Source organism: Salvelinus fontinalis, chromosome 6, assembly GCF_029448725.1.
Source record: "Salvelinus fontinalis isolate EN_2023a chromosome 6, ASM2944872v1, whole genome shotgun sequence".
Classification (NCBI taxonomy): Eukaryota; Metazoa; Chordata; class Actinopteri; order Salmoniformes; family Salmonidae; genus Salvelinus; species Salvelinus fontinalis.
Genome location: NC_074670.1, coordinates 16681608 through 16701539, shown reverse-complemented (window position 1 = coordinate 16701539; position 19932 = coordinate 16681608). Strand labels below are relative to the sequence as shown.

Here is a 19932-nt window from a genome sequence, read left to right as displayed (position 1 = left end):
AATTGATTTTCATATATGAACTGTAACTCAGTAAAGTCTTTGAAGTTGTTGCATGTTGCGTTTATATTTTTGTTCAGTTTAGTCATAATCAACACACGGACTGTATCTATCTAGTATAACTAGTATTTCTTATCTAGTTTGACAGTTAGTAGGCCTACATTGTTGTTTGCTGAATAACAATGTCCTGTAGTATACTGTATCTATACGACCCTGGCCTAGCTTTGGTACTGTTGTCACCCCTCCCCTACTCTTGTTTTGAAAAATCTCTCCATCCAACCAGAGCCACCTCTCTACACAAGCTGTTTGACTGAGCGTATAGGTATATATATATCTACCCTGTCCCCTCCTTCCCTTCCCTCCTCCCCCCACACTCATCTCACCACTCGCTCTCGCCTGATTGACTGTGTGAGACAAATTAGGCTTCTGAAATGATCAACAAATTTGACAGGTGAGTAAAATGAACATCTGTTTTTTTGTATTCATTGTTTAATGAGTTGAGAAAATGTATATGATATAATATCACATGACGGGATCAACTAATGCATGGTGTAGTACATATTTTAAAGCTTATCCCTACCAATTGGTGATTGCGGTCTTATTTATCATTGGTGATGCTTTATGAAACCACTCCTGTCATCTTTCTCTTATGCAGCACAATCAGAAGTTTCAGTGATGATGACAACAATGTATTGAATAGCTTTCGCTAGTTTCGCTGAAAGCTGTCTGATTGAAACTGAGACTGAGAGAACCAGGGTCAGTTTCTTAGACACCAGTTCATTGACAGATGGTTGACCAAACCTGTGGTTTTGTTAAAGAAGAGGAAAGTGTTGAGTAGTTAGTGCAGTCCTCATAACCAGAGTATATGGCTTTTCCACACCAGAGAAGACACTACAGGGGCAGAGGAGGGAAAAGCAATAGTAGTGGCTATAACCATTCACCTTTTCACCATAGGCCTGCATCAGTTTGCGTGTGAAAAGAGATTTAGCATTCATCTCTACTATGTATTTGAGTGAAAACCTACTTTCTGTGTCTCAGTGTTCTGTTGGCCCAGAAGAAGTTTATCTACCACTATAAGAACATGCGCTGGGCCAAGGGCAGACACGAAACCTACCTGTGCTTCGTGGTCAAGAGGCGGGTGGGACCAAACTCACTCTCCTTCGACTTTGGACACCTGCGCAACCGGTCCGGCTGTCATGTTGAGGTGAGGGAGGGAGGGAGAGAGGGAGGGTAGAGGAGATGAGAGGAGAGAGAGGAGAGAGAGGGAGAGGAGGAAACAGAGGAAAGGGGTAAAAAACTTGCAACAAATCTCATCATCTGTCATTTGCTTCAGTTTCTCTCCCTCTTTCCGTCTTCATATATTTTCCTCTCTTCCATTTTCTTTCTTTCCTTCCCCTGTCTTCATCACTCTTTTTCCCATCATTCTACTCTACACTCTCTCTATCCATGCATTACTTCTCCTTTCTCTCTATCTACATCTTCCTTCCTCAAACAGTCCCATCTCTCTCTCTCTCTTCCTCAACTACATCCACCACTCTCTCCCTCATTCCTCACCCGTCTACCTTCCTCACCTATCTCCATAATTATCTCTCCCTCATTCCTCACCTGTCTATCTACCTCACACATGTCCATCACTCTATTTTCTCCCAGCTGCTGTTCCTGCGCCTCTTGGAAGCAGGCGCCCTGTGTCCAGGCCTGTGGGGTTATGGAGCTCCAGACAGTGTGGGACTGTGTTACTCTGTCACCTGGTTCTGTTCCTGGTCCCCCTGCTCAGACTGCTCCTACAGGCTGGCCCAGTTCCTCAGCCAGACCCCCAACCTCCGCCTCAGGATCTACGTCTCCAGGCTCTACTTCTGTGACCCGGAGGACAGCAGTGCGAGAGAGGGTCTCCGCATGCTGCAGAGAGCCGGGGTGCAGATCACTGTCATGAACTATGAAGGTAGAGAGGGTGTGTGTGAGTGCGGGTGTGTGTGTGTGTGTGGGTATGTGTGTACGTCTCTCATTATAATTCTGTCTCTTCCCTATAGACTATTTCTACTGTTGGCAGACCTTTGTGGCTTGCAGACAGCGTGTGTTTAAGGCCTGGGACGGACTGCATCAGAACTCTGTTCAACTGGCCAGGAAACTTAACGACATCCTCCAGGTAGGACACACACACATACAGACACACTGTACCCTTGAGTTAGTAGGCTAATAATATTTACTGATTTGTCTTTCAGCCTGGTGAGGCAGAAGATTGGGGAGATGCTTTTGAGCTACTTGGACTGTGATTCACCTCTATCCCTGTCATATTCCCTGATATGGAGCTGTTTATTTCTGCTCCTCCCACTGGTGCTACCTGTCAATGTTATACTGTAAAGATCATTTTAATCTATCATTGTAAAAGTAAATAATAATAACTGAAATAGGTCAACTGTACAACTCAATAATGTGTTTATATATTGTTATTTAATCCATGGGATTTACATTTTTACCCTTTGTAGCATTATTACTGTCTTGTAACACATCCATTAAATCATTCCCTCCAACTGTGATTGAGTCGTTTTGGGTTGACATGATCCTATCCTCTATTTACATTTGACCAGCTCTTTATCTCTCACATAGCTAACGATAAACAACCAAATAACGTTTAGGCTAGTTGATTACAATGATCTCTAAACTATCACTGACAATGGTTGATTCATCTGGATAAATTGCATTAGAAATGGATGTGAACGCTTCATGTGCGCAAATACACAGGGTATTACGCTCTCGCACCCGTTAACGTGCACGATCACCACACACCGATTGAATTAAAGTCAAGATGGCGACCGAGGGCGAATACGAGTCGATCCTGTGTGTGAAACCTGACGTCAACGTTTACCGAATCCCGCCGCGGGCATCGAACCGGGGAGTCAGGTAAGAGACCCGGTTCCGTCACCATCAACCAGTGACCTTGCCCTGGTCTGACTCCAGCATCCATTGTTTGATGCGGCGATAAATAAACGTCCCCATAGGAAAAGCTCTTGTCCCCACATCAAGGGAATGCATAGCCCATATAAAGGCTATAATGGTCGTCTCTGACGCCTTTGCAGTACGCAATAGCTTTTTCTAAGGTGGTTTACTTGGTTGACTTGTATTGGGGAAGAATAATCTACCACCAGATGTCAAGGTTGTGCGTAGTGGGATGGATAGGGAGAATATACCTGTCATTATTGTATTCCACCTGTCGGTATCAGACAATGACACTGAATCCTGTTTACAGTGCGAAAACGTGACCGTGTCGTGTGCCCTTTTTACAGAATGCGCTTTGACTGCACTCTGCTTTGGGGCGAATGTTTAGTGAAGGGCTATAGCGGGTACTACGGTATTTAAAGGTCTAGAGGATTAGGTGAGATTTTTACTCCCTTTGAGGATTATCTGGGCATTTTCTCTGTTGTAGCCTACCCTATTACTTTCTGACCAGGGTTCGTTAAATGATCTCTTGTTGACAGTGACTTCTGTCCTGTTAGGGTACAGTCTACGTTTGGCAGTGTGTGTGACTATATTGTGTTTACCCATTTGTTCATTGGCTGGTGTTTTAACGTGATCCAGCCTATCTCCATGCTGACTGGACAGCGCTTCATACTGTATCTGTCTCCCGGGAGTTGATTGGCTGACCACTAGTAAAGTGCCATGACCACGCACAAAGCTGAGTCTGTTGTGTGATGTAGTGAGTAATAGTAATGAGGGAATATTCCACTCCAGTTCTGGTGAACTGCCAGCCTAGTCACTATCATTTCGGTATCAAAGTGTGGTGGTTGGTTATCAACATGGTCTCCCTCTTTCTCACACACACACCTATACAGTCAGTCTCATCCCTGATTGGCAGTCTGTGTCTCCCTCAGGGCTGCGGATTGGAAGCTGGACGCCCCTGATTGGACAGGCCGCATGAGAGTGACGGCTCGGGGAAAAGTGGCTTTCATCAAACTGGAGGACAAGATCTCTGGTGAGAGGCCAAATCGACCCCTAGCCCCTAGCCCAGGGTTACCCAATAGGCGGCCCGCAGGCCAAATTTTATTTGGCCCCCCAAGTTTTACATTTTTACAAATAATTATTTTTGTTCTTAGACATAAAAGACTGTAAAATCACCAGGAAATGCTCAAAGTAATTTTAATTAAGGAAATCTGTTCCCAAGTATTCTCACGCATAAATAGAGAGGCATATGTGATCGTATCCCAATATAATCAAGGTTTGAAATGATTCTGTTTTTGTCAAATACTATATCTGTTTCTTGCAGTCAAATTCCAGTGTACAAATTATTTATAACTATGTTCCGAGCATCCGTTCAAGGGAAAATTAGCCCACTGCTGAATGTAATTGGGAACTCCTACCCTAGCCCCTAGCCCACCTCAAGGCACTTCTAGTCAGAAGATCATCGTGCCCAATTCCAAATTGTCCCCTGGGCACTTCTTGTTGATCTGAAAGGACCATGTTAACTGTTCCACCTTGCTCTCTGACTCTTGACTTGAACCATTAGTTATAATGCCTGAGTTCTAATTACCCTCCGTCTCTGCAGGGGAGCTGTTTGCACAGGCACCAGTGGACGAGTACCCTGGCATCGCCATAGAAACCGTCAGTGACTCCAGTCGTTACTTTGTGCTTCGGATCCAGGATGAGAGTGGTGGGTTGTTGGTTGTCATCACTAGTCACCATCTGGCCAAATTAGAAAGGACAGAAGTATCACACACTACTTTCTCACATTTTCTATTAGTATTTATTATACTGAACAAAAATATAAACGCAATATGTAAAGTTTTGTTCCCATGTTTCATGAGCTGAAATAAAAGATCCCAGAAATGTTCCATACGCACAAAAAGCTTATTTATCAAAAGAAAAATGGCACATATTTGTTTACATCCCTTTTAGTGAGAATATATCCTTTGCCAAGATAATCCATCCACCTGACAGGTGCGGCATATCAAGAAGCTGATTAAACAGCATCGGCATTACACAGGTGCACCTTGTGCTGGTGAAAATAAATGGCCACTCTAAAATGTGTAGTTTTGTCACACAACACAATCCCACAGATGTCTCAAGTTTTGAGGGAGTGTGCAATTGGCATGCTGACTGCGGGAATGTCCATCAGAGCTGTTGCCAGAGAATGTAATGTTTATTTCTCTACCATAAGCCGTCTCCAACTTTGTTTTAGAAAATTTGGCATTACATCCAACCGCGCTCACAACCTCAGTCCACGTTTAACCAGTCCAGCCCAGGACATCCACATCTGGCTTCTTCACCTGCGTGATAGTCTGAGACCAGCCACCCAGACAGCTGATGAAACTGAGGAGTATTTCTGTCTGTACTAAAGCCCTTTTGTGGGGAAAAACCTATTCTGATTGGCTGGGCCTAGCACCACAGTGGGTGGGCTTGGCTCCCAAGTGGGTGAGCTTATGCCCTCCCAGGCCCATCCATGTCTGCACCCCTGCCCAATCATGTGAAATCCATAGATCAGGGGATAATTCATTTATTTCAATTGACTGATTTCCTTACATGAACTGTAACTCAGTAAAATTGTTGAAATTGTTGCATGGTGCATTTATATTTTTGTTCAGTATAGTAGTAGTAGTAGTAGTAGTAGTAGTAGTATACCACAGTAATAACAATGTATGTTTTGGATCATTTGAGTGTGTAGTATGAAACAGTATTCTACTACAGCATTTGGAGTACACAATCAGTTGTTTCTCACTGTGCTATGTCTCTGTTTTAGGTTCAGTGTGTGTACGAAGTGATTTGATTTGTAATTTACATTGGTCTGTTGTTCTTCTTTGGCCTCTGTCTCTCAGGTCGCAGTGCGTTCATAGGCATCGGGTTCGGGGACAGAGGAGACTCGTTTGACTTCAACGTGGCGCTGCAGGACCACTTTAAGTGTGTTGCTCTTACAGCTGTCAGCTGTCACAAAACTCTCATAACATTAGCAAAACAAGTGCAGCTCAGAGCTAGAATGTTGACTTCTAACTGACATGAATTAGTAATAGCCTGTCATCTGTTTCACTATATAACTCTCGATCCAATTCAAAGGGGCTTTATTGACATGGAAAACATGTTTATATTACCAAAGCAAGACAAATAAACAATCACAAATTAACAGTAAACATTATGCACATCAAATTTTTCAAAAGAAAAAGACGCTTGAAATGTTATATCTAGCTATAACGCTCTGTTCCTTTTGCCCACTCATTCTTTCTCTCTATCTGTTTACTGTATATATCTCTTTCTCTCTCTCTCTACCTACCTCTGTCTCTCTGTCTCTCTCTCAGGTGGGTGAAACAGGAGCTTGAGATCAGTAAGCAGTCTCAGACTCCAGACAACACTCCTAAACTGGACCTGGGTTTCAAAGAAGGACAGACCATCACTCTCAATATCGGGGTAACTTCTTCAACTCATACCCATAACACTCCTACCATGGTACCATCTGGTTAGCGCTTAACAACTAAAAAGCGAACATGCACGTTTGCACGCACACGTTGCAAACCCATGCTCTGTTTATAAGCTTTGTCAAGCTATCACTCAAACACCTATTCCTCTCTCCTTCCTTCTCACCCGTCGCCCCTCTCTCTTTCTTTCCATTTCTGTTCCTCTCTCAGCAAGGCAGAAAGAGAGACAAGTCCCGCCCCCAGAGCGCTGGTGGCTTTGGGCTCCTCCCTCCTCCCCCTGGCGGTGGTGGTGCCAAGATAGCCCCTCCCCCTATGTCAAGTTCCTCCAATGACAACGAAGGTTTATTCTCAGGGGGAGACTTATTTTCTGCGGGAAGTGACTCGTTTTCAGGGGGTAGTGACACATTTTCAGGAGGAAACAACACATTCTCAGCAGGAAGTGACATGTTCTCAGGGGGAAGTAACACAGGTAGGTGAACAGCATTTTGGGCCACGTTCAGCGAGGTGTAATGATACTGGTTGTTCAGACAGATATACACTACATGCCCAAAAGTATGTGGACACCTGTTGGTCCCCCCCTTTGCTGCTATAACAGCCTCCACTTTTCTGGGAAGGCTTTCCACTAGATGTTGGAACATTGGTGTGAGGACTTGCTTCCATTCAGCCACAAGAGCATTAGTGAGGTCAGGCACTGATGTTGGGCGATTAGGCCTGGCTCGCGGTCGGCGTTCCTATTCATCCCAAAGGTGTTCGATGGGGTTAAGGTCAGGGCTCAGTGCAGGCCAGTCAAGTTCTTCCACACCGACCTCAACAAACCATTTCTGTATGGACCTCGCTTTGTGCGCTGGGGCATTGTCATGCTGAAACAGGAAATGGCCTTCCCCAAACTGTTGCCACAAAGTTGGAAGCACAGAATCGTCTAGAAGGTCATTGTATGCTGTAGCGTTAGGATTTCCCTTCACTGGAACGAAGGGCACTAGCCTGAGCCATGAAAAACAGCCCCAGACCTTTATTCCTCCTCCACCAAACTTGACAGTTGGCACTATGCATTGGAGCAGGTAGTGTTCTCCTGGCATCCGCCAAACCCAGACTCGTCCGTCATACTGCCTGATGGTGAAGTGTATTTGTCACTCTAGAGAACGCGTTTCCACTGCTCCAGAGTCCAATGGCAGCGACCTTTACACCACTCCAGCCAACGCTTGGCATTGTGCATGGTGATCTTAGGCTTGTGTGCAGCTGCTCGGCCATGGAAACCTATTTCATGAAGCTCCCGGCGAACAGTTCCTATGCTGACGTTGCTTCCAGAGGCAGTTTGGAACTCGTTAGTGAATGTTGCAACAGAGGACAGTCGATCTTTACGCTCTACGCTCTTCAGCACTCTGCGGTCCCGTTCTGTGAGCTTGTGTGGCCTACCACTTCGCGTCTGAGCCGTTGTTGTTCCTAGACGTTTCAACTTCACAATAACAGCACTTACAGTTGACTGGGGCAGCTCTAGCAGGGATGAAATTTGACAAACTGACTTGTTGGAAATGTGGCATCTTATGACAGTGTCGCGTTGAAAGTCACTGAGCTCTTCAGTAAGGCCATTCTACTGCCAATGTTTGTCTATGGAGATTTCATGACTGTGTGCTCGATTTTATACACCTGTCAGCAACAGATGTGGCTGAAGTAGCCGAATCCACTAATTTGAAGGGATATTCACATATTGTGTATATATAGTGTATATAATAAACAAAAATATAAACACAACATGTAAAGTGTTGGTCCCATGTTTCATAAGCTGAAATAAAATATCTCAGAAATGTTCCATATGCACAAAAAGCTTAGTTTTCTCAAATTTTGTTCACAATTTTGTTTACATCCCTGTTAGTGAGCATTTCTCTTTTGCCAAGATACTGCAATTGTACCACCTGACAGGTGTGGCATATCAAGAAGCTGATTAAACAGCATGATCATTACACAGCTGCACCTTGTGCTGGTGACAATAAAAGGCCACTCTAAAATGTGCAGTTCTGTCACACAAAATGCCACAGATGTTTTGAGGGAGTGTGGAATTGGCATGCTGACTGCAGAAATGTCCACCAGTGCTGTTGCCAGAGAATTTAATGTTAATTTCTCTACCATAAGCCGTCCCCCATTGCTTTAGAGAATTTGGCAGTACGTCTAACTGGCCTCACAACCGCAGACCACGCATAACCACGCCAGCCCAGAACCTCCACATCCGGCTTCTTCACCTGTGGGATCGTCTTAGACCAGCCACCTGGACAGCTGAGGATATTGAGCAGTATTTCTGTCTGTAATAAAGCCCTTTTGTGGGGAAAACTCTGATTGACTGGGCCTGGCTCACAAGTGGGTGGGCCTATGTCCTCACAGGCCCACCTATGGCTGTGCCCCTGGCCTCTCATGTGAAATCCATAGATTATGGCCTAATTTATTTATTTCAATTGACTGATTTCCGTATATGATCTGTAACTCATTAAAATCATTGAAATTGCTGCAGGTTGCGTTTATATTTTAGTTCAGTATAGATCTGCTCTGGCATGTAGATTTACATTTACATTTAAATCATTTAGCAGACGCTCTTATCCAGAGCGACTTACAAATTGGTGCATTCACCTTATGACATCCAGTGGAACAGCCACTTTACAATAGTGGATCTAAATCTTTTAAGGGGGGGGGGGGGGGGGGTCAGAAGGATTACTTTATCCTATCCTAGGTATTCCTTAAAGAGGTGGGGTTTCAGGTGTCTCTGGAAGGACATCAGGGATGATCATCAGGGATGATGTCAGCTCCTTACAAGACAATTCTATGTGCAACGTTCAGAGCGGTGTGTTCTCCTGAATGTGACCCTGTTCTTATATTGCTGCTTCTGATTCATCTGTTTGTTTATCTTGTTCGGTTACCCTAGTAACTGCTTTTTCTGTATAGCGCTTTTTGCTTCCATTGTTGTAGTCTATTTTTACAGTTCCCCAAACCATGCTGTGAATTCATTTGACTGAAGGGAAAAAGTGTATGTTTTATATGCCACTGTGTAATTAGGTTAAGGATTGAATGGGGCCCTGGGTGTTTTTTCTTTTAGTTTTATGAGCTAACCAAGAAAAAAGGCTGTTGTCGTTAGAGTATGAATGTAGAGAAAGCAGTAGAGGGTGTGTATTGAAGAGTCTGATGTGTGTTGTCTCCATAGAGATCCTATTAAATTAGTTCTCTAATTCCTAATTCTATCATCTCTCTGTTCTCAGGCTGTTTGTTAGACCTGGACAGCAGTAACTCCAACTCTGTGGTGCAGCCGAACCCCAACCCTACAGGCGGCTCGGACATGTGGGGAGACTTCTCTGCCCCAGAAAAGTAAGAGGATAATCTTCTGTCTTTCATCCTTTTCTCTCTTCTTTCATTATTCTGTTCCCCCCATTAATGCTCTCCTCTTTTTCCCCATAATGCAGGTCAATGTCTCCTCTCGCCAACGATGATGGTTCTACCAACTGGCAGCAGTTCTGAGGCCCTCCCACAATCCCTTTCACTTGACCTTCACCTGACCTTTAACCCCTGACCAGGGGAGGACTCCAGCAGAACACTGTATATTATCACCTCAACCTCAGTGTACTCTTTCTCTCTCTCTCCCCCTCTCTTTATTTCTCTCTCTCTTTACCCCTCTCCTGGCTTCCTCTCCTTACCATCCTCTCCTTCTACATCTTTCCCTCTCAGCCCCAAAGTTACACTCTCTTCCCCCGTCCCCCTCTCCTTGCCCTTCTCTCCCTCTGTCTCTCTATCTATTGCAACAGAGTATGTATTTATTGCTGAGAGAAAAGACTGAGGTTAAATGTCTATAAATGAAAGATGTTACAGAAAGGAATGATGGGGGCTCACACTAATATAGTCTTGATAAATAAATACATTAATTCATTTATGTACATAATATATTATTGTAAATGTATATAGTGTCAGTAGTTTGTAATTCCCATTGTTGTTGTGGTAGTGTTGTAGCTAATTTTCCTTTAGAATCTCCAGTACAACTGGAATTATCGCCTGAAATAACTGATTTACAGGATGCATTAGTATATGACCAAGTTATCTTATATCTGATCCAAGGTCAGTTTAGCTTTTTCCTCTTAATTGCTAAGGTTAGGCCACGGTGAGTCTGGAGCTGTGCTTTGGAGCAGCTTCTGCTTTGAGTGGACACTGATCTACTGTAAGTTTACACAGCAGCCATGCTGTTTGGCGCCCCTTAGTGGGCTATTGCGGTCCTACAACCACAGTCTGACAGGGAGAGTGGTGAGATGCACATCAGCAACTGCTGTGGACGTTATCACTGCTAGGAATGGGCACTTGTCTGGGTCACTTGGCTGCATTGTTTTAACAGGAGGCTGGTGTTAGTTGGTCAATTAACACAGAAATGGAGGGAGAGAGAGGAAAAAAGTGTGCTGATTGAGGGAAGGGAAAGATGGGTGGGGTCTGAGGATGGATGGAGGGTGAGGAAGGGCTTAAACCCATGGGGTGATAGACAGGCCTGATTTAGGCCTAGTGATGTAATCAACAGTCCCTAGGGGTTTCTGGGTAGTGATGACTCATTTAGGTCACGACTTTTGCCCTGCTGGATGAATAGCCCTGTGTGTGTACATACAACTGTCTGTCTGTCCGTCCGTCCGTCTGTATTCTATACGTTGTACCCTGGAACTAACGTAACGCTGTCAATGCAGTCAGACCATTCCAGTCCTTGTGAGATGCAATGTTTTAAAGGATGGAGGGATAAAGGATGGAGGGAGGGATAAAGGATGGAGGGATGGATGGATGGATGGATGGAGGGAGGGATAAAGGATGGAGGGATGGATGGATGGAGGGAGGGATAGAGGATGGAGGGATGGATGGATGGAGGGAGGGATAGTGGGAGGGATAAAGGATGGATAAAGGATGGAGGGAGGGATAAAGGATGGAGGGATGGATGGATGGATGGATGGAGGGAGGGATAAAGGATGGAGGGATGGATGGATGGAGGGAGGGATAGTGGGAGGGATAAAGGATGGAGGGAGGGATAAAGGATGGATGGAGGGAGGGATAAAGGATGGAGGGAGGGATAGAGGATGGAGGGATGGATGGATGGAGGGAGGGATAGTGGGAGGGATAAAGGATGGAGGGAGGGATAAAGGATGGAGGGATGGATGGATGTATGGATGGAGGGAGGGATAAAGGATGGAGGGATGGATGGATGGAGGGAGGGATAGAGGGAGGGATAAAGGATGGAGGGATGGATGGATGGAGGGAGGGATAGTGGGAGGGATAAAGGATGGAGGGAGGGATAAAGGATGGAGGGATGGATGGATGGATGGATGGAGGGAGGGATAAAGGATGGAGGGAGGGAGGGATAGTGGGAGGGATAAAGGATGGAGGGAGGGATAAAGGATGGAGGGATGGAGGGATGGATGGATGGAGGGAGGGATAAAGGATGGAGGGATGGATGGATGGAGGGAGGGATAAAGGATGGAGGGATGGATGGATGGAGGGAGGGATAGAGGGAGGGATAAAGGATGGAGGGATGGATGGATGGAGAAAGGGATAGAGGGAGGGATAAAGGATGGAGGGAGGGATAGAGGGAGGGATGGATGGATGGAGGGAGGGATAAAGGATGGAGGGATAGAGGGAGGGAAGGAAGGGTTATAATGTTGTACAGGACATCATAATATTACAGTAAGCCAGTTATGTGGCTTTTGTACTTATCATTGTGTGTGTCTTTCACACACATGGACTCCAACATTTGCATTAACTGATGACATGATGTTGATTAATGAGGTGATAATTGATTGATTTCCTGTGTGAGAACACAGCTAGTGGGAGAACTGGTATGAACTGGTGAGAGTCTGTGTAGATCCTACTCATGTTGGTTTATGTGTTTGTTCTTGACATTACAAATACAATATATGTGTATGTAAATGTTGATGTATTGAAAATCAAAGCATAAAGATATCAACTAATGTTGAGTCAAGGTTGACTTGTTTTCTTTTTATCTACATGAGGGAAAAAACTGGACTCCATCAATAAAGCAATCCACATATAAACCACATTACATTTTATTGGGTAGTATTGCACTGCTTTGGTATTGGATTGTGATAGAGTGCTTTACAATAAGGTGTCAGTAATGACAGAGTAGATACTTTGTTCTCAGACTGTCTCTACAGTACACAACTACAGTAACTCAACAGCGTTCCATCTGAACAGTATTATACAGCCCGCAACAGCACAGAACATGAGCCGTGTCAAATAAAACACAGGTCAAATCTGTGGGGAGTGATTTCTCCCCTGATATTCACAGACAGTTCTAATAAAACACAGGGCTAATAGAAGAACTGAGAAGTATGACACAGACTGTTCTTAACTGGAGTTACGTGGACTGTGTTCTATATATATGTTGTTTGTGTGTGTATGTGTGCGTGGTTGTGTGTGTGTGTGTGTGTGTGTGTGTGTGTGTGTGTGTGTGTGTGTGTGTGTGTGTGTGTGTGTGTGTGTGTGTGTGTGTGTGTGTGTGTGTGTGTGTGTGTGTGTGTGTGTGTGTGTATTAAGGCACAGGCTAGCACCAGGTGTTGAGTGGTGGATTTATGGTGTTTTGGGGTGTTTTTATGGAGACAACCCAGTGTTCTGTCTCCAAGGGTGTCCTCCCTCCTACTCCTTCTCTCCTTCCTCCCTTCTTCCTTCGCCCCTCCTTCCATCTCCGACATCTTGGGCCCATCAGGCCTTGTTTTCCCAGGTTGTGGGGTTGCTGCGGCGATTGTGACAGCGTTTCTTATTGGTGGTTGACCTCTGGAAGCGTTTGGGCCAGCCGGACCGCTCCCTGCAGAGCTCAGCTGGGATGGAGAGAAAAGAGAGAGAGATTGAATAGAGAGAATGTGTAAGAAAGAGAGAGAGAATGTGTGAGAAAGAGAGAGAGGATGTGTGGGCTCAGATGTACGTGCGATCCTAAAGTCAGTAAGTGTTTCATGCACTCTAAGATTGTTATGTTGTTGTAATCCTAACAACGGGTCTAATGAAGTGCTATCAGGTGGACTGTCTTACCCTTCAGGTACTCCTCCTGTTGGCAGACAGTTCTAACACAGATCTCCTTGTTGATCACATAGACACGAGGGAGGCTGAGAAAAAGCAGGAGACAGACATCATTACACTATAATCAGAGCCCAGCTGCTGTCTCTAAAACATGCCTCTCTGTACAGGCTCTCAGGTTGAAACCAATGAACTTTGACTGCATGACCAGGAGGCACTGAGTGTGTCTATGTTTTCCTGCAGTTTACCTGTAAAGGCAGAGGGAGTGGATGCATCTCTTGATGGGCCGGTGGACAGAGTACATCCTGGTGCAGGGATACGTCTCTTCCCTACAGTCTAGCACAGAGGATACACACAACATCCAGATAACTCACACACAATGTTTAGATAACACTGGACACCCCTGGTCATCCCTGGTCACCCCTGGTCATCCCTGGACACCCCTGGACAGCCATGGTCATCCCTGGACACCCCTGGTCATCCCTGGTCATCCCTGGACACCCATGGACACCCCTGGACAGCCATGGTCATCCCTGGTCATCCCTGGCCTAACATTGTTTAGTGATCTTTCTGTTCCACACTGAAGACCTCACTCACCAGGCGGTAGGGTAGAGACAGACACCTCACTCACCAGGCGGTAGGGTAGAGACAGACACCTCACTCACCAGGTGGTAGGGTAGAGACAGACACCTCACTCACCAGGTGGTAGGGTAGAGACAGACACCTCACTCACCAGGCGGTAGGGTAGAGACAGACACCTCACTCACCAGGTGGTAGGGTAGAGACAGACACCTCACTCACCAGGCGGTAGGGTAGAGACAGACACCTCACTCACCAGGTGGTAGGGTAGAGACAGACACCTCACTCACCAGGTGGTAGGGTAGAGACAGACACCTCACTCACCAGGTGGTAGGGTAGAGACAGACACCTCACTCACCAGGTGGTAGGGTAGAGACAGACACCTCACTCACCAGGCGGTAGGGTAGAGACAGACACCTCACTCACCAGGCGGTAGGGTAGAGACAGACACCTCACTCACCAGGCGGTAGGGTAGAGACAGACACCTCACTCACCAGGCGGTAGGGTAGAGACAGACACCTCACTCACCAGGTGGTAGGGTAGAGACAGACACCTCACTCACCAGGCGGTAGGGTAGAGACAGACACCTCACTCACCAGGTGGTAGGGTAGAGACAGACACCTCACTCACCAGGTGGTAGGGTAGAGACAGACACCTCACTCACCAGGCGGTAGGGTAGAGACAGACACCTCACTCACTAGGTGGTAGGGTAGAGACAGACACCTCACTCACCAGGCGGTAGGGTAGAGAAAGACACCTCACTCACCAGGTGGTAGGGTAGAGACAGACACCTCACTCACCAGGTGGTAGGGTAGAGACAGACACCTCACTCACCAGGCGGTAGGGTAGAGACAGACACCTCACTCACCAGGTGGTAGGGTAGAGACAGACACCTCACTCACCAGGTGGTAGGGTAGAGAGAGACACCTCACTCACCAGGTGGTAGGGTAGAGACAGGCACCTCACTCACCAGGTGGTAGGGTAGAGACAGACACCTCACTCACCAGGTGGTAGGGTAGAGACAGACCTCACTCGCCAGGTGGTAGGGTAGAGACAGACACCTCACTCACCAGGCGGTAGGGTAGAGACAGACACCTCACTCGCCAGGCGGTAGGGTAGAGACAGACACCTCACTCACCAGGCGGTAGGGTAGAGACAGACCTCACTCACCAGGCGGTAGGGTAGAGACAGACACCTCACTCACCAGGCGGTAGGGTAGAGACAGACCTCACTCACCAGGCGGTAGGGTAGAGACAGACACCAAAGCCTCCTCTTCATTCCAGTCACCTCTGGGGAGTTCCACCTCTACCGGCAGGGAAACAACACAATCAGCATGGGAATGACCTCTACCCACGGCATGACTCACAGACAGAGACATATTGTTGAAGTCGGAAGTTTACATACACTTAGGTTGGAGTCATTAAAACTTGTTTTTCAACCACTCCACAAATTTCTTGTTAACAAACTATAGTTTGGAAAGTCGGTTAGGATATCTACTTTGTGCATGACACAAGTCAATTTTCCAAGAATTGTTTACAGATGGATTATTTCACTTATAATGCACTGTATCACAATTCCAGTGGGTCAGAAGTTTACATAGAATAAATTGACTGTGCATTTAAACAGCTTGGAAAATTCCAGAAAGGATGTCATGGCTTTAGAAGTTTCTGATAGGCTAATTGACATCATTTGAGTCAATTGGAGGTGTACCTGTGGATGTATTTCAAGGCCTACCTTCAAACTTCAAACTCATGGGAAAATCAAAAGAAATCAGGCAAGACTCCAGAAAAAATATTGTGGACCTCCACAAGTCTGGTTCATCCTTGGGAGCAATTTCTAAATGCCTGAAGGTACCACGTTCATCTGTACAAACAATAGTACGCAAGTATAAACACCATTGGACCACGCAGCCGTCATACCGCTCAGGAAGGAGATGCGTTCTGTCTCCTCGAGTTGAACGTACTTTGGTGCGAAAAGTGCAAATCAATCCCAGAACAACAGCAAAGGACCTTGTGAAGATGCTGGAGGAAACAGGTACAAAAGTAACTATATCCACAGTAAAACGAGTCCTATATCGACATAACCTGAAAGCCCGCTCAGCAAGGAAGAAGCCACTGCTCCAAAACCACCATAAAAAAGCCAGACTAGGGTTTGCAATTGCACATGGGGACAAAGATCGTACTTTTTGGAAAAATTTCCTCTAGTCTGATGAAACAAAAATGGGACTGTTTGGCCATAATGACCATCGTTATGTTTGGAGGAAAAAGGGGGAGGATTGCAAGCCGAAGAACACCAACCCAACCGTAAAGCACGGGGGTGGCAGCATCATGTTGTGGGGGTGCTTTGCTGCAAGAGGGACTGGTGCACTTCACAAAATAGATGGCATCATGAGGCAGGAAAATTATGTGGATATATTGAAGCAACATCTCAAGACATCAGTCAGGAAGTTAAAGCTTGGTTGCAAATGGGTCTTCCAAATGGACAATGACCCCAAGAATACTTCCAAAGTTGTGGCAAAATGGCTTAAGGACAACAAAGTCAAGGTATTGGAGTAGCCATCACAAAGCCCTGACCTCACTCCCTTAGGAAATTTGTGGGCAGAACTGAAAAAGCGTGTGCGAGCAAGGAGGCCTACAAACCTGACTCAGTTACACCAGCTCTGTCAGGAGGAATGGGCCAAAATTCACCCAACGTATTGTGGGAAGCTAGTGGAAGGCTATCCGAAACGTTTGACCCAAGTTCAACAATTTAAAGGCAATGCTACCAAATACTAATTGAGTGTAGGTAAACTTCTGACCCACTGGGAATGTGATGAAAGAAATAAAAGCTGAAATAATAACTATTATTCTGACATTTCACATTCTTAAAATAAAGTGGTGATCCTAACTCACCTAAGACACAGACTTTTTACTTGGATTAATTGTCAGGAATTGTGAAAAACGGATTTTAAATGTATTTGGCTAAGATGTATGTAAACTTCCGACTTCAACTGTATCATGCAACTTAATGTCTGTTGAAATAACGTGTGACCGTTGAATAGAGGGATTATTACCAGCCTGCGGGGCTTGGGCTACAGCTGTGAGGGCTGTGGAACAGAAAACCAAATGAGAGGAGTGTTTTATGGAGTTAAAACAAACAGAGATGGACTCAAACCTAATTGAAGGTGATGATTTGTGTGTTGTGTTTGTCAGGGGTTACCGTGGAAACCACAGAGGAGCAGGGCGATTGGAAGACTGCCCATCCTTGTAAGAGCTGAATGTTTACGAGCTGAAGGAAACAGGACCCACAAAAGCCCAAAGAGGAAAATAGTTTAAAGTTTCAATTCACACAGAGGAACTCTTCAATATCTCGACTTTACATTTCCTCCGTCTTCCTTCTGCTCTCCCTCTGGCCCTACCTCTGCTGTTTCTAATGCAATGTATACTCTTCTGTAAGGCAGTTGTAGGAAATGTGAACCTGATGAAATCCAGGTAAATGAGCTAGATACAGTATATATGCTGTTAATAGTATCCAATACTGGAATCAGGAAGCTGTTTTAATCCTCTCTCTCTCTCTCTCTCTCTCTCTCTCTCTCTCTCTGTCTCTCTCTCTCTGTCTCTCTCTCTCTCTCTCTCTCTCTCTCTCTCTCTCTCTCTCTCTCTCTCTCTCTCTCTCTCTCTCTCTGTCTCTCTCTCTCTCTCTGTCTCTCTCTCTCTCGCTCTCTCTCTCTCTCGCTCTTTCTCTCTCTCTCTCTCTCCCTCTGTCTCTCTCGCTCTCTCTCTGTCTCTCTCTCTCTCTCTCTCTCTCTCTCTCTCTCCCTCTGTCTCTCTCTCTCTCTCTCTCTCCCTCTGTCTCTCTCGCTCTCTCTCACTCTCTCTCTGTCTCTCTCTCTCTCCTTCTCTCTCTCACACGCACACTCTCTCAGCTCTCTCCCTGCATCATTCCTCTTGTGATGTGTCAGTGTGAGTTTGGAGTCCAAGACATGAGTTCTCACAAAGGAATGTGTTTTTGTGCCCTATCTGAGCACCCCTCTACTCCTCCTTTCTCATACACGCTCTTTTCATACACTTTTCTTTTCGTAAACCTTATTAAGAATGTTCTAAAGCATCCAAACAGTTTTGTCACTCAATATGTTTAACACCCCATTCCTCCTTTAGCAGCATCTTACCCAGGCCCTGAAAACGTTAATTGATTTAACTTGCTTTGACTCATTTATACACTCTTGTATGCCAGGGCACATGGCTTTCTAAAATATATTAGTTCTGAATGACATATTGTCATCCATGACCGGAGTTCACAGACAGTATTCTATTAGGATGACTTCATGTAAAGTTATTTTTTTGCAGTAAAATGTAGTTTAGTTTCTCTATACGTCTTTTGTATATGTACTTCATGTTATTTATTGTAAACATTCTATATACAGTACTGCAGTGCTACTAATGTCTTTATAGTCTTCAAAATTAAGAAAAGAACACAATGTTTTCATACTCACAACTTTTCCTGTCGTCCAAAAACGTCCTTTGTTTTGAATATTTTGTCCTCTCTCCTTTCCCCTCCTTCTCTCTCCATCCCCTCCTCCTTCTTCTCCTCCACCCCTTGTCCTCCCCTCTCATTATAATTCTCTTTCTCTCAGACTTTCCTCTCCTCCAATCTGAGATTTAGGGAGAATTGTTCTAGTCCAGAGTTGGTTTCGTATACACCCAAACAACACAAACTCATGATCAAAAATATATATGTGTGGATTTCACAATAACCATCACTAATAGTAAACACATCAGCGTATTGAACTAGGAACTTACACCTTACAAATACAAACAACTGAAAGAATAATGATCAACACACGATGATAGGTAGAATATTGTGTAATAAATATGAACATTAACAATTAGCCCAGTATGCTTTAGAGCAGCTGAAGGAATATGACGGAATGACTGGTACAGGTCTGGTAGACCTTCCGTTTGCAGTGATCCCCTTTCTCCACTAGGCGGGGCAGTAAACTTGGTGAGTTTTTTTCATTTTTATTATGAACACAACAAAAACAAAAACAGAAATATACAAACAAGAGTACATAAACCTAACAGACAGGGGTGCTACATATCAAATACATTTTAAATTTGTCAAAGTTTTATGGTTCGTTTTGCTTTTTTGTATTTACATTTACTGATAATTTCAAAACAATATTTAAATTCTATCTTAAATAATGTGAAGAAGAGTTTGTTCTCTGCCCACTTCATTATATGGATAAAGAATCTTCCATGAAAAATCAACACATGAACAATGGAAGTTAAATCATGGTCCATATCATTTGGATCAAAATAAAACTTAACATCAGAGTCTCTCAGATGAACATTAATAGCAGTTTCTTTTCAAATAAAATCTTCTAACTCCAAAATCTTCTGACATAAGAACAGTTCTAAAATAAATGGTCAAGAGTCTCTGGGTCACAACCGCAAAATACGCATTTGTTATCAATAGCTATTTTAAATCTGTGTATAATAAAGGTCTTTACAGGGTAGATTCTATGAATGAGTTTGTATGATACTTCACCTTATTAGATATGCTGTATTCACCAGACAACGACAGTGTAGTTGGTGAGTGTGGTCTCCGCTCAGAAGTGGACAATTCTGGTTTCGGAAGAGCAGCAGTGTGTGCAGGCTTTTGTTTCAGCCCAGCTCTAACTGTACACCAAAGTATCATGGTCTAGATTGAATGAAACATGCTAGTGTTGGGCTGGAGTAAAAGCTTGCACGGCCTTTATCACTGTCCAGAGTTGCTTGTAGCTAAAGGTCACACATATTTCTGTATTCATGGGGTTCTTAACCCTGGTCCTGGGGACCCACAGGGGTGCATTCTTTGATCGTTCCCATCACTAACACACACCGTATCACGCTAATCAAGGGCTTACGTTAGGTTGGGTAGTTGACTTAGGTGATGGGCTGAAGCAGAAATCTGCTGTGGG

At 44.9% G+C, this 19932-nt stretch overlaps 4 protein-coding genes across 4 annotated transcripts; 2 read left to right on the top strand and 2 right to left on the bottom strand.

The window, feature by feature from the left end:
• The first annotated feature begins 364 nt into the window (after positions 1 to 364).
• Positions 365 to 2267, top strand: LOC129856808 (single-stranded DNA cytosine deaminase-like). Its single transcript, XM_055924519.1, has 5 exons — positions 365 to 448; positions 1036 to 1201; positions 1648 to 1936; positions 2025 to 2140; positions 2217 to 2267. The coding sequence occupies exons 1-5, from the start codon at positions 429 to 431 to the stop codon at positions 2265 to 2267; spliced, it is 642 nt and encodes a 213-aa protein (XP_055780494.1). The 5' UTR covers positions 365 to 428.
• Positions 2268 to 2764: 497 nt separating this feature from the next.
• Positions 2765 to 12361, top strand: LOC129857179 (adaptin ear-binding coat-associated protein 1-like). Its single transcript, XM_055925192.1, has 8 exons — positions 2765 to 2895; positions 3864 to 3964; positions 4535 to 4639; positions 5802 to 5883; positions 6276 to 6384; positions 6603 to 6861; positions 9632 to 9737; positions 9833 to 12361. The coding sequence occupies exons 1-8, from the start codon at positions 2801 to 2803 to the stop codon at positions 9885 to 9887; spliced, it is 912 nt and encodes a 303-aa protein (XP_055781167.1). The 5' UTR covers positions 2765 to 2800; the 3' UTR covers positions 9888 to 12361.
• Positions 11044 to 11703, bottom strand: LOC129856807 (guanine nucleotide exchange factor subunit RIC1-like; the record flags this gene model as incomplete). Its single annotated transcript, XM_055924518.1, has 1 exon — positions 11044 to 11703. A coding segment is annotated over one exon (660 nt), but the record flags the coding sequence as incomplete, so codon positions are not given.
• Positions 12362 to 12435: 74 nt separating the features above from the next.
• On the bottom strand, positions 12436 to 18573 carry LOC129857180 (microfibrillar-associated protein 5-like). Its single transcript, XM_055925193.1, has 7 exons — positions 18466 to 18573; positions 17193 to 17261; positions 17047 to 17079; positions 15231 to 15299; positions 13664 to 13751; positions 13431 to 13504; positions 12436 to 13222 (listed from the first exon to the last, which is right to left on the bottom strand). The coding sequence occupies exons 2-7, from the start codon at positions 17233 to 17235 to the stop codon at positions 13107 to 13109; spliced, it is 423 nt and encodes a 140-aa protein (XP_055781168.1). The 5' UTR covers positions 17236 to 17261; positions 18466 to 18573; the 3' UTR covers positions 12436 to 13106.
• Between the last annotated feature and the right edge of the window lie 1359 nt (positions 18574 to 19932).

Excerpts from the sequence above, each read along its gene's own strand:
- LOC129856808 (XM_055924519.1), top strand. The coding sequence starts at position 429 with ATGATCAACAAATTTGACAG. Across the intron at positions 1,202-1,647 it reads GGTCCGGCTGTCATGTTGAG|CTGCTGTTCCTGCGCCTCTT; the intron begins GTGAGGGAGGGA and ends ATTTTCTCCCAG. Across the intron at positions 1,937-2,024 it reads CACTGTCATGAACTATGAAG|ACTATTTCTACTGTTGGCAG; the intron begins GTAGAGAGGGTG and ends TCTTCCCTATAG.
- LOC129857179 (XM_055925192.1), top strand. The coding sequence starts at position 2,801 with ATGGCGACCGAGGGCGAATACGAGTCGATCCTGTGTGTGAAACCTGAC. Across the intron at positions 2,896-3,863 it reads GCATCGAACCGGGGAGTCAG|GGCTGCGGATTGGAAGCTGG; the intron begins GTAAGAGACCCG and ends TGTCTCCCTCAG. Across the intron at positions 6,385-6,602 it reads CCATCACTCTCAATATCGGG|CAAGGCAGAAAGAGAGACAA; the intron begins GTAACTTCTTCA and ends TTCCTCTCTCAG.
- LOC129857180 (XM_055925193.1), bottom strand. The coding sequence starts at position 17,235 with ATGGGCAGTCTTCCAATCGCCCTGCTCCTCTGTGGTTTCCACG. Across the intron at positions 17,080-17,192 it reads GCTCCTCTGTGGTTTCCACG|CCCTCACAGCTGTAGCCCAA; the intron begins GTAACCCCTGAC and ends TCTGTTCCACAG. Across the intron at positions 15,300-17,046 it reads AGCCCAAGCCCCGCAGGCTG|AGGTGGAACTCCCCAGAGGT; the intron begins GTAATAATCCCT and ends CCCTGCCGGTAG.